Genomic DNA, 12,734 nt, shown 5'->3' on the forward strand with positions numbered 1-12,734 from the left:
CCTTTGCAGGACATTATGGAGGATTATTTTGAGACTGCAACAAATCAGCCTGCCTGTTCAAAGAGACCTGTGCCAGCTGCAACTGGTTGCATGCCCCAAAAGAGATACAGATTCTAGTTGAATACATGAAAAGATGTCTTCTTGAGTCAAAATTGGCTGTTAGTTTGTGCTTCAAAATAGATTTCAGGGTTTGATATCTAGACTTCAATGCAATGCTCTGTTATATCAATGCTTGCAAGAGCTGAATTTTGCTATATTCAATATATATCTCTTTATCATTCACCATAATCAGCTGTAGGAGCTCTAAGCAAAATGAGTTAGCACTTAGTAATGTATAAATAGACACATCCCAATTAGGAAATCCAAAACAATCAAGCAGACATGCTAGATATAATAATCTCTTTCCACACAAAATCTCTCTCTTCTTCTCTTCTTTTCTTTCTTTCCTTCTCTTGAGCTCATTATATTTCTCATCACTTCTCTCCCTCTATTCCAATATTGAGGTAAGTGGTGGATTTCAGAATGAAATAAGGAACTGCAGCAAACTGAAGAATAATATATGCAGAAATAGCAAAAAATGGCTCTGCAAATGTGTAAATTGGCAGCAGCTCAGGACAAGCACTTCCTGATGTTCACAAAGAAGAAGCCAGGGCAAAAGCCCTTGGCTGTTAAAGAAGAGTCCACTATAATGGGTGATACACTCTGTGGCTGCTGTTTGACATTTGTGTATACAGTACATATCAAAAAGCCTTGTTTCCACAAGCAAGGAACCACAAAGGCCTGCACCAATTATGCAGGAGATAAAAAAGCCTGTGCTCCTGTCCCTTCAGAGCTGCAGAAGGAAGTGGCAGCATTGCTGTCTGATCATGATGATTTCCTCAGGCTTAAGAATGTGATGCTCTGAGAGGAATTGAAAGCCAGTATGGTGGAACAGGCTGCTGGTCTCAGTGAATTGCTTGCCAAAATGGCACCTTCATCAGTCCAAACTGACAAATCCTCTTCTCCTTTCCCCTTCAATACTGAAGTTGGTGCTGCCACTTTGGCAGTGTTAGAAAAGCTTGTGTCCATTCAAGCCAAACAAAAAGAGCTTGTGGAGCATACATTCCACTCTGTCAAGGTAGGTTGAACTGATTGGATATCATACATTCAACTCATGCTAATGTAGTTATATATATAGAATATTGAAAGGATCTTGGCCAACATCCACCAGGACTTAAAGTCCAATTGTTTACCTTCTGTAGTCAGTATACTTGATGCAATGTTGGGATGAATTGAACTGACTTTGATATTTGATGACAGAAAAAGTGAAAGACAGAAGAAATCATCTATAAATCAGCAGCCAAGATAGGCCAATTTGCTGCTGTCCTGCCCTCTGCTGTGTCTGCTCCTCCCCCTCCCTCCCCCACTCTGATCACACCTTCTCCCTTTGTTCAGTTGCAGCTGAATATCTCTGTGTTGGGCCTGTCTCCAACTGGAGACAGTGGAGCTGATTTGCTTGAAAGTATGATCAAGCAGCCTGAATGGGCTTGTCCTGACAATTCTTCTGTGCTGGTTTTATGCCCTGTCCCTGAACCAGAGACTCCAACTGGGGAGGCTCAAATTTAAAAAAAAAAAAAAAAAAAAAATTCATTACAATTTGGGTTGTGCGGGTGGTTTGTAATACTTAGTTAGTTCCTAGTAATTGAAAAGCTTCCAAATCAGGTTCAAAACCCTCAAGTTTAAAAATATATACATTCTGAATTCTATATGTTTCAGACCCTTTATACATGCATTGTAAATATATGGTTGATCTACAGTTTCAAGCTTGCGACCTGTGGTTCAACGGGTCGCGTCGGATAAACGTTTTCCGACGGTTGCCCGAAAAGCTCATTTTTCCGGTATGGCTTCCGCTGGATATCACGTGATCATCTAAGCCGAATTGGGCATGGGGCTGGTTTGAGGCGGGCCCCCAAAGCAGCATGAAGCACGTAATTTAGCTTCACCCCAGCATTGCAGAGAGCCCGTTCGCTGTTTCAGGGGGTTTTTAGGCTTGCTTACCCAAGTGACCATCTCTTAAATTATTGCTGTTACGGAGTGTTTCTGAGAGTTCCATAGCTTCCAGTGATCCTACCGTCTCTGTTCAAGAGCCAAAAGGATCCGAGCTAATCCCCCCCAACAGGAGAAGGGTGTATGCACCTCTCCAGAATACTCTTAATCTTTAGTCCACTTCTTCCATTCATTCACGACTGTTGATCACGTTTCTTTCTTGGCTGTGTTTTTTAGATGCGGATGTTAAAAGTCGATGCTCTTTTCACCACCTTTGCGTCTCTCTAGATTTTGTCCTTTGTGGTGCCTGACTGTCGTTGCTCAACGCTCCTACGTCTCGGATCGGCGACATGGCGCATACCTTTGATGTTGGCACACGGGCCTGGCAAACCGACCCAACGGAGGGATGGATTGCCTCGGAAGTGATCGAGAAGACGGCGGATGGGGATAAGGTGAAGCTGGTGTTCTCTTTGGAGAATGGAGAAGTGTGTATTTCCCTAACATTGCTCGGCTGTCCCGTATCACCACTGACTGGGGTTCACGCGAACGTAGACCAAAACGGTTGAGACGACAGAGGCGGATCTACAGATAACTAATAATTCGAAACTTCCACCGCTGATGAACCCTGCTATGCTAGAAGCCAGCGAAGACTTAACAAATTTATCACATTTGAATGAGCCGGCTGGTACGTGGTGTGATGGTGGTCGGTACGGGGACCTAAGTCTTCGTGAGCTAACAAGCGTATAGTGCTACAGGCAATCAAGTTACGTTACTATCAGAAGGAAATATATACTTATAGTGGTATCGTTCTTATCGCGACCAACCCTTTTGCGCGTGTCGACTCCCTTTACGTACCACAGATGGTTCAAGTCTATGCTGGAAAGCAACGAGCCTCACAAGCACCGCATCTCTTCGCTATTGCCGAAGAGGCCTTTGCGTGAGCATTTCCCCGCGAAGCAGCAGGTAGCACCATTTTTATACTAACAGCGCTGTCCTAGGGATATGCTGAGAGACTCAAGAAATCAGACGATCGTGGTATCCGGTGAGTCCGGTGCTGGAAAGACTGTGAGTGCAAAATACATAATGCGCTACTTTGCAACACGAGGAAGCCCGGATAACCCCGGTACATTCGCCACCGGAAGGGCAGATTCCATCAGCAAAACGGAAGAACAAATTTTGGCGACGAATCCCGTCATGGAAGCATTTGGTAACGCGAAAACGACCCGTAACGACAATTCATCACGATTTGGAAAATACATCGAGATCATGTTTGATTCAGAGACAAATATTATTGGTGCAAAGATTAGAACATACCTTTTAGAGCGGTCGAGGCTGGTTTTCCAACCGTTGAAGGAGCGAAATTATCATATCTTTTACCAGCTTGTAGCCGGTGCTACAGATTCCGAGCGGCAGGATTTGAATCTCTTGTCAATTGAGGAGTTCGATTACCTAAATCAAGGAGGCACGCCGATTATCGATGGAGTCGATGATAAGGCAGAATTCGAGGCCACCAAGAAGTCACTCACCACGATTGGCGTCTCCACGGAGACTCAGACCGAAATATTCCGCGTATTGGCTGCACTTTTGCACCTCGGAAATGTTAAAATTACCGCTACGCGGACGGATTCGTCTCTATCGTCATCCGAACCTTCCCTAGTGAACGCCTGCGAGATGCTGGGAATCAATCCCGCTGGCTTCGCCAAGTGGATCGTGAAGAAGCAATTGACTACCAGAGGCGAGAAAATTATTTCCAATCTCACCCAGCAGCAAGCTATTGTCGTGCGAGATTCAGTTGCCAAGTTCATATACTCCAGCTTGTTTGACTGGCTCGTTGACATTATCAACCGTAGCTTGGCAACAGAAGAAGTTTTAAATCGCGTGGCGTCCTTTATCGGTGTCTTGGATATTTATGGGTTCGAGCACTTTGCGAAGAACTCCTTCGAGCAATTCTGTATCAATTACGCGAACGAGAAACTCCAACAAGAATTCAATCAGCATGTCTTCAAACTCGAACAGGAAGAATATGTGCGGGAGCAAATTGATTGGACATTTATTGACTTCTCTGACAACCAGCCATGTATCGACTTGATCGAAGGGAAACTCGGAATTTTGTCACTTTTGGACGAAGAATCAAGGTTGCCAATGGGATCTGATGAACAGTTTGTTACGAAACTGCATCACAACTTTGCTGCGGACAAGCAGAAGTTCTATAAGAAACCTCGATTTGGGAAGTCTTCTTTCACAGTCTGCCACTATGCCATCGATGTCACTTATGAGTCCGATGGGTTCATTGAAAAGAACCGAGATACCGTCCCTGACGAACAGATGGAAATCCTGAAGAACTCTTCGAACCAATTTTTGAGAGATGTTCTAGCCGCCGCCTCTGCTGTTCGCGAGAAAGATTCCGCTTCCGTGTCCTCTCGAGCTGTTGCCGCTCCCGGAAGGAAAATCGGTGTTGCAGTCAACCGGAAGCCTACCCTTGGAGGTATATTTAAGTCATCATTGATTGAGCTGATGAACACGATAAACTCGACCGATGTTCATTATATCAGATGTATCAAACCAAATGAGGGCAAGGAGTCTTGGAAGTTTGAAGGACCTATGGTTCTTAGCCAACTTCGAGCTTGTGGTGTTCTCGAAACGGTTCGAATCAGCTGCGCGGGCTATCCAACCCGCTGGACATATGAAGAGTTTGCTCTTCGGTATTATATGCTCTGCCATTCATCACAATGGACGTCGGAAATTCGAGATATGGGTCACGCTATTCTACAGAAGGCTCTTGGCGATGCTAGCCACCAAAAAGGAGACAAGTATCAGCTTGGTTTGACAAAGATCTTCTTCCGCGCGGGTATGCTTGCATTCCTGGAAAATCTACGCACATCAAGGTTGAACGAATGTGCCATAATGATCCAGAAGAACTTGAAATGCAAATACTACCGCCGCAGGTATCTTGAGGCGCGCGAATCAATTCTTACGACTCAGAGTTTGATGAGAGGCTTTTTGGCCCGGAAAAGTGCCAATGAGGCTCGTAAGATCAAGGCAGCGACGACTATTCAACGAGTTTGGAGAGGCCAAAAGGAGAGGAAGCGTTACCTTGCAATTCGACAGAACGTTATCCTTTTCGAGTCTCTTGCAAAAGGTTACCTGTGCAGAAGAAATATCATGGATACGATTCTCGGCAATGCTGCTAAAGTCATTCAGCGAGCTTTCCGAACCTGGCGGCAACTTCGGGCCTGGAGACAGTATCGTAAGAAGGTGGTTATCGTGCAGAATCTCTGGAGAGGCAAGACAGCCAGGCGAGAATATAGGAAACTGCGTGAAGAGGCCAGAGACCTTAAGCAGATCTCCTATAAATTGGAGAACAAGGTTGTGGAGCTTACACAGGCCCTTGGTTCGCTGAAACAACAGAACAAAGCCTTGGTGTCCCAAGTCGAAAACTATGAAGGCCAGCTCAAACATTTGAGAGGGAAAAACAACTCCTTGGAGGCTCGTACTCGTGAACTCCAAGCCGAAGCTAACCAGGCCGGCATAACCGCGGCACGCCTAGCAGCAATGGAGGAAGATATGACAAAGCTACAGCAGAATCACACTGAGGCTTTGTCCACGGTCAAGAAACTTCAAGAGGAGGAGCGCATCGCTCGCGAGGCTCTTCGTGGCACCAACTTGGAACTTGACAAGTTGCGAGAATCTAACACTGACCATGAGAATGAGAAGATTTCTCTTCGCCAACAGATCGCGGATCTTCAAGACGAGCTTGAATTTGCCAAGAGGGCAATGCCGGTCAATGGTGTTAACGGAGACGTCAATGGAGCGGCCAATCAGCCCGCGTTTTCTGGTCTTATTAACTTGGTTTCCTCAAAGAAACCGAAGCCGAAGAGACGCAGCGCAGAAGCTGGGCGTACCGATACTGACCGCTTCAGCGGTGCGTATAATCCTCGTCCAGTGTCCATGGCGATCCCCAGCAGTACAGCCCGCTCTCACCTCTCTGGGTCCACTTTCGCTCCAGGTCTTGACTCGATTGAACTTGAGCTGGAGAATCTGCTCTCTGAAGAAGAAGAGCTCAACGAAGAAGTCACCATGGGACTTATCCGTAACCTTAAAATTCCTCTGCCGAATTCCAACACTCCTCCCACCGATAAGGAAGTCCTTTTCCCGGCATATCTCATTAATCTTGTCACCTCCGAGATGTGGAATAACGGTTTTGTGAAGGAATCAGAGCGATTCCTTGCGAACGTTATGCAAGCAATCCAGCAGGAAGTTATGCAGCATGATACTGACGAGGCTATCAATCAAGGAGCATTCTGGCTATCCAACGTGCATGAGATGCTATCGTTTGTGTTCTTGGCCGAAGATTGGTATGAAGCACAGAAGACAGACAATTTTGAATACGATCGTCTTCTGGAAATTGTGAAGCATGACCTGGAAAGCTTGGAGTTCAACATCTACCACACTTGGATGAAGGTTCTGAAGAAAAAGCTCTACAAAATGATCGTTCCAGCCATCATCGAGTCCCAGTCCCTTCCTGGATTTGTCACCAACGAGACCAATCGATTCCTCGGAAAACTCCTTCCATCAAACAACAGCCCAGCCTACAGTATGGACAATCTTCTCAGTCTTTTGAACAGTGTGTACAAGGCTATGAAAGCATACTATCTGGAAGACATGATCATCACCCAGACGGTTACCGAACTGCTTCGACTGGTGGGCGTGACGGCGTTCAATGACTTGCTTATGAGGCGCAATTTCTTGTCATGGAAGCGTGGGCTCCAAATTAACTATAACATCACAAGAATAGAAGAATGGTGCAAGAGTCACGAGATGCCTGAGGGAACTCTCCAGCTTGAGCATTTGATGGTATGCGCTTTCTACCTAGGTGAACCAACTTACATGGATACTAATTCTACTTTCAGCAAGCAACAAAACTCCTTCAGCTTAAGAAAGCCACCCTGAATGACATTGAAATCATTCAGGATATCTGCTGGATGTAGGTTCCTCAGTTTCCAAGAGTACCCGTAGGGCTATGGTACGATATTAACAAATAGCAGGCTATCACCAAATCAGATACAGAAGCTTCTAAACCAATACTTGGTTGCAGATTACGAGCAGCCGATCAACGGGGAGATAATGAAAGCTGTTGCCTCTCGGGTAACCGAAAAGAGTGACGTGCTCCTGCTTACTGCCGTCGATATGGAAGATAGCGGGCCTTACGAGATTGCTGAACCGCGGGTAATCACTGCTTTGGAAACATACACGCCATCATGTACGTCCTACCCCAAGTCCAGTAAACGTCATCCTCTGCTAGCATGGCTAACATTATTGCAATAGGGCTCCAAACCCCGCGACTAAAGCGACTCGCTGAAATAGTTTCTGCGCAGGCTATGGCGCAGCAGGAGAAATTAGATAGTGCAGAAGTCGGGGATCCAATTGAACCGATCCCTGAAGCATGATGACCTTTGATTCATTCGCTGTTATTATTACCATGACTTCTTTCTGGTTGCCGATGTTTTCATACAGCCCCAGCATCTGCTTGTTCATTTATCCTTCTCACTTTCATCTGTTGTATGATCACCATTGTGAGCTTTTTGCTCTGGAGCTTTTTAGGACCTGGTTTGTCTTGTTGCTAGAACTGGATATTCTTTGCTAATACGATTTCCACCGATACCGCCCATTATTACTAGACACCGGGCGTCTATATTTGGCTTGCTTAATCTGGCCCTTTTTTATGCCTTCAATATCTAGAATCCTTTTCCCGGAATTGCTGGCCATATATTTGAATGACACTAGATTTTCTTTCTTTATCTCTGCATAACACCTCCCGGCCTCTGGTTTGTTCATTCTTACATTGCCTTGGAGATACGCTACGCCTTAACTTGTTGCATTAGTGGAATATTAATGGCAGGATCTCTATTACTACTATATATCCGGACCTTCGCAGTGCCACGTTCCGGGCTCAGATACCTACGCACTATCTCCCATTGAAATCATTAGAATACACAGCTATCTTTACGGACTCGAGAGAACACTGTGAAAGGCAAGATAGTTTGTGTACGTAATGTGAGTTTCAACAAGCAACAGTGATGCCGCCGTAATTATTCAGTTGAACCATACAGCTCGCATCGACCGACGACGATTTCCTCGTATTGACTAAATCAAAAAAAAAAATAAATAAAATAAATAAAAAAATAAATAAAAAAATAGGGAATGTCATCCACCTGAGGTGCTGTGTAAGAGTGTTTCCCGGGAGATTTGAGCGATTTGTGCCCGAGTCTGGATTCCCCTCAGGTCATCCACAGTATTTTAGCTCATCCAGACGCACCCTTTTATCATCTGCACAAATACAATACACAAACGACCGTGTCTCCGTCCCCACTGTCGCCGATATCATGAAGTCTATAAATTTCATTACTGGCAACAAGAACAAACTTACGGAGGTCCAGGCGATACTAGGAGATGCCATAGAAGTGCAGAATAAGCCTGTCGACCTACCCGAGCTACAGGGCACCATAGAAGATATTGCCCGCGAAAAGTGTAAAAATGCGGCCAATGCGGTACGTTCCCCCTCTTTGCTTTTCGGTTTTATCCATATTAGCAAAACTTTTTGTCCATGGGGTGTTGGGATTATTCTTACAAGAAGCAACATTCAGGTTAACGGGCCTGTATTAACGGAAGACACAGCATTGGAATTTAATGCGCTGGGCGGTCTGCCAGGGCCATATATGTAAGTAAGATCAAGCCATTATTTTCATGTTTACTCTCGTGAGCATATGTACATTTAGGCCTCGGAGAGGTTTATAACTACATACATATTTTGCTTTTTCTAATGGACACTACTACTAGCAAATGGTTCCTTGAAAAGCTAGGTCACGAGGGATTGAACAAGCTTCTATATGCCTTTGAGGATAAAACTTCAGTCGCCGTTTGCACTTTTGCATTTGCCGCCGGCCCTGGAGAAGAGCCAATTTTGTTCCAAGGACGCACTGACGTACGTATTAAGCACTCTTCCAACTATAACAGAGATGGAGCTAATGCGACATTTCGGCTTGTAGGGGAAGATTGTCCCAGCTCGTGGCCCAGCGAAATTCGGTTTGTTCAACCAATGCATCCTGACCTTTCTGCAAACCTAGCTAACCCAACGTCACCAGGGTGGGATCCTATTTTCGAGTACCAGGGAACAACTTATGCTGAAATGGATCCGAAGGAGAAGGTAAGTGCCCATAGGACTCTCCCTAAAAGAGTGCTGCTTTCTGCAAGCCAGATAACTTATGACAAACCAGAATATGATTTCCCATCGATATAAGGCGCTTCAAAAATTAAGACAGTGGATCATAGAGCAGCGACAGAAGCAGCAGCTTTGAGACGAGTCCGAACACGCATATGGTGGAGATTTCCTCCCCCGCAGCTCGAGGTTCCTTCATCCATCTGTGGTTGCATGATCTCGTTTCCACGCGTCTAACCAACTGACGATTCTAGAACAATTGCTTTCGATCTCGTCATCGGTTTCACTTGTCAACTCGACAACGATTTCCTCGTCGTAAGACTGTCGCGCTTCGTCAAGCAGGACTTCAAAAATTTCGGCATCAAGGTTTTCTTGTAGTTTATCTTCTCCATAGCCTCTATAAACAAAAAGCAAAACGTTAGCCACCACCAGCTACTCAGTTAAGAACTTAAGGGTATTGTTAAACCTGCCTCGAAGATAGACGGTCATATAAGATCGACGTTGATGGACAACGTAGGACGACTACAAGATCAACCCACGATTTCGGAAACAAATCACAAGCATGCCAGTCGATCAAATACCCGCCTTGCACAACCTCATCTTCGATTGCATCCAGTAACTAAATACACTGACATCAGTCCCCGTAATGAACAACCACCATGGTACCCTCATTAGCACCGGATTGCAGGAGGACAGGGGACACAGTTGTATTACCTTGTCCTCATCGACGATCCAACTCTTCAATTTCTCGTCGTATCCATCATGGCAACCTCGCTCCTTTGCAACTTTGTTGATTGAGAGGTGCTTCAACCCAGTCTCCTGCGCGAGTTGTTCACAGTGAACGGTCTTGCCGACGCCGGGCGTACCTGTGATGATGATGTTGGGAGAAGTACGCATTGTTATTTCGTGGTAGGCGGAACAGCTGTTTGTGACCTATCCGGCGGGAGCGAGAAGAAATGCCGCAGGTACGGAGTATGGATGAAGCAGAAAAGGTATTGTATGTATTCGATAGACTCCTGACAACAATCTGGTCCTTAGCCGGTATCAATTGACTCTTGCAGCGGTGAGGAGATGCGCGATCTTGCGCCTTGCAAAGGGTATAGCTACTAGAGTCGCGGACTAAGAAAAATAATTTGCGACGAAACTTTTTGATGTCATGTGGGGAAGGCAAAGGGACCACAGGCTTAATGTTATTTTTCTACCCTGCCATGTAACTAAATGCCAATAGACCTCTGCATTTTTCCTCACTGCAGGCATTTACTTCATCCGTGTATCTTCTGCTACAGGATGCACTTGTGTGCTGAAGAATGGCAGGAACTCGGAGCAGAGACAGCTTCTTTTTGTACTATCTGGTATATCTACGCTTTTAACTATCATTACTATGCTTCGCTTCCATGTATTCCGGACAGTCTATACATGATAGGTGTATCATATTTGAAATGCGAAATTGTACGTATGGTAAAAGATCCGTTCTTCTTCAGTAGAATGTCATCCTTTTGCTTCGATTTTAGCTGGATGAGAAGGTGGCAAGAGCCTTGTTAGAAGTTAGCATCCTATTGTAGAACCAAGTGATAGCTAGGGTACCGACTTAAGGATTTCAAACTCGTCATACCGTCTTAGGTACCCGATACATCTTCTATGTGCTTTTAAAATTCGCTCTGGGTTTGGGCAGTCGACTCTTGTCCCGACCAAACGTTGTACGGCTGGTGATGTCTTGAACATTGGGTCAAACACGAGAAGATTGCTGGATCTATTTGTTCGCAGTTCGAATCCGACAATCGTCAGGGAATGGCCTAGGGCCTAGTCAACGCTATGGATAAGTTGGATGGATGTATGATTGGGTGCCATACCTGGATGCTGGAAATAAATAGGTGGCAGATGGGTCTGGATGACTTTTTTGTCCGCATATTCCGGAGGCGCTTGAAGAAAATACTCTCGCACTGCGTCTAGCAGTGATTCATCTGCCGTTAGTTCCTTTGTGCTACTAAAGGCAGCCGGCTCGCACCTATAAGACCTCTTAGCTCCTGTAGTGTCATCGGGATTGGAAGGAAACTTACTCGATTCCTAAACTAGAAAATAGAGCTTGAGCCTGCGATTTCCAGTGAGTTAACATACGATTCGGATCAGGGCCATTGGAGTGATCGCATACCTCAGATGTCCCGATGTATTTTCTAGTTCCCTTTATCCCGCCGGTCTCAAACTTTCCATTACCATTGATACCCATGTCCCAGGCCTGCTCTATCATATCCTGTAACCTTAGAATCGAGGGAACTCGACCGGGAAAATGCTCGAATCCGGGAGCCTTGGCATCTTGAATATACGATATCAGCATCTGAATGTTGCGGTACCCACAAAATCCGCCTTCCTTTGGCATCTTAAAAACATGGCGGACGTTGGGGTTGCAGAACCATGCACGTTCCACAGTCTCGTCCAGCTCACATAACTGAGAGAGGACAGGAACGAGTCCTCTGCTTTCATTCTCGATGACCTCGACCTTCGCTAGGGTACCGTCAGCCCGAATTTTGTTTTCATACGTCACAGGCGCGCCTTCTTCTAGCATCCTATGCAACCAAGCTGGCATTTGTTTCTCATGTGCATGTGGTCCTAATTCAGCTTTCTAGATTAACGTTAGCGGCAAATACATAGAACTAAGTAAGGGATCATACCCCTAACTGGGTACCAGCGCCCGTGGGTATCCCTAGCCCCTTTGACCTTTCCTTTTTCCTTTTCTTGTGAGAAGTAGACCTTGGCTGTACTGCCGTATCTCTCACAGCTCCTTTTCTTGGGCGGTCACGATCGCGTAAGCTTTTCGCGAACTTTGCAGGAATCAGGTCGTCAACGCCGTCATGGACGTAGTCCAAATCCGAGTCCATGTCAGGACTATAACCGACCGTTTTACTAGGATATTGCGTTACTTCTTCTAGAGCAATCGTCTCTGCGGAATGTAAGTCTAGGTGACTTGGGAGCTCGGCTACGGTTATAGCCTCCCCGCAGCCGGCTGGACATTCAACGTATGAATCGATATCACCAAATAACTCAGCATTTGCTGGAGATTTGGAGGGTGTAACATCACTGAGTGGGGTAGAGTATGTCGCTTCCGTGCCAGTCATTTGGCTGTCTTCCACTGCTATAAACGGCGAATATCCATTCTCGGGGTGGCAGAGTTCAACATGCTGCATTAAGAAATATGTGTCTGAATCTGTAAATTCACAAAATGGACACGAAGGAACGCTAGTATCATGCTCCTCCATGTTGAGATTGTTCTTTAAGGAAGTTGCTGTAAATATGACTAGAAATGGAGATTGTCGACACAATGATAACCTCCACGAAGATCAGAGGTGAATGGACAAGGCAAGGAGCATTTCACAAGCAGTGTATTCCAGACCCTTCCTGAATAGCCTGGAACACAATTTTTGCGAATGAACACTAGCCTCAAGCAAAAATGGTCGGTGAATCTTGAGCTTAGAATTGCTGAGATATGGCTGAAATCGAG

General features: G+C 45.5%; 5 protein-coding genes across 5 annotated transcripts; 3 read left to right on the forward strand and 2 right to left on the reverse strand.

Moving 5' to 3' along the window:
- Positions 1-577: 577 nt before the first annotated feature.
- On the forward strand, positions 578-1,605 carry CIMG_13051 (uncharacterized protein; the record flags this gene model as incomplete). Its single annotated transcript, XM_004445306.1, has 3 exons — positions 578-892; positions 935-1,117; positions 1,312-1,605. The coding sequence occupies 3 exons, from the start codon at positions 578-580 to the stop codon at positions 1,603-1,605; spliced, it is 792 nt and encodes a 263-aa protein (XP_004445363.1).
- A 427-nt stretch (positions 1,606-2,032) lies between these two features.
- Positions 2,033-7,718, forward strand: CIMG_06361 (class V myosin). Its single transcript, XM_001242464.2, has 7 exons — positions 2,033-2,510; positions 2,578-2,710; positions 2,773-2,962; positions 3,024-6,879; positions 6,936-7,009; positions 7,071-7,285; positions 7,351-7,718. The coding sequence occupies exons 1-7, from the start codon at positions 2,376-2,378 to the stop codon at positions 7,470-7,472; spliced, it is 4,725 nt and encodes a 1,574-aa protein (XP_001242465.1). The 5' UTR covers positions 2,033-2,375; the 3' UTR covers positions 7,473-7,718.
- A 650-nt stretch (positions 7,719-8,368) lies between these two features.
- CIMG_06362 (inosine triphosphate pyrophosphatase) lies at positions 8,369-9,669 on the forward strand. Its single transcript, XM_001242465.2, has 6 exons — positions 8,369-8,573; positions 8,670-8,743; positions 8,863-9,007; positions 9,072-9,108; positions 9,168-9,229; positions 9,300-9,669. Exons 1-6 carry the CDS (start codon positions 8,409-8,411, stop codon positions 9,378-9,380), a joined length of 564 nt encoding a protein of 187 aa, XP_001242466.2. The 5' UTR covers positions 8,369-8,408; the 3' UTR covers positions 9,381-9,669.
- CIMG_06363 (hemoglobin and proliferation regulated protein) lies at positions 8,776-10,330 on the reverse strand. Its single transcript, XM_001242466.2, has 3 exons — positions 9,956-10,330; positions 9,712-9,860; positions 8,776-9,638 (listed from the first exon to the last, which is right to left on the reverse strand). The coding sequence occupies exons 1-3, from the start codon at positions 10,136-10,138 to the stop codon at positions 9,437-9,439; spliced, it is 534 nt and encodes a 177-aa protein (XP_001242467.1). The 5' UTR covers positions 10,139-10,330; the 3' UTR covers positions 8,776-9,436.
- Positions 10,331-10,583: 253 nt separating this feature from the next.
- Positions 10,584-12,546, reverse strand: CIMG_06364 (uncharacterized protein). The gene is made up of 6 exons (XM_001242467.2): positions 11,908-12,546; positions 11,391-11,858; positions 11,299-11,330; positions 11,092-11,246; positions 10,830-11,034; positions 10,584-10,775 (listed from the first exon to the last, which is right to left on the reverse strand). Exons 1-6 carry the CDS (start codon positions 12,490-12,492, stop codon positions 10,730-10,732), a joined length of 1,491 nt encoding a protein of 496 aa, XP_001242468.2. The 5' UTR covers positions 12,493-12,546; the 3' UTR covers positions 10,584-10,729.
- Between the last annotated feature and the right edge of the window lie 188 nt (positions 12,547-12,734).

The sequence above is a fragment of the Coccidioides immitis genome, assembly GCF_000149335.2.
Source record: "Coccidioides immitis RS genomic scaffold supercont3.2, whole genome shotgun sequence".
Lineage (NCBI taxonomy): Eukaryota > Fungi > Ascomycota > Eurotiomycetes > Onygenales > Onygenaceae > Coccidioides > Coccidioides immitis.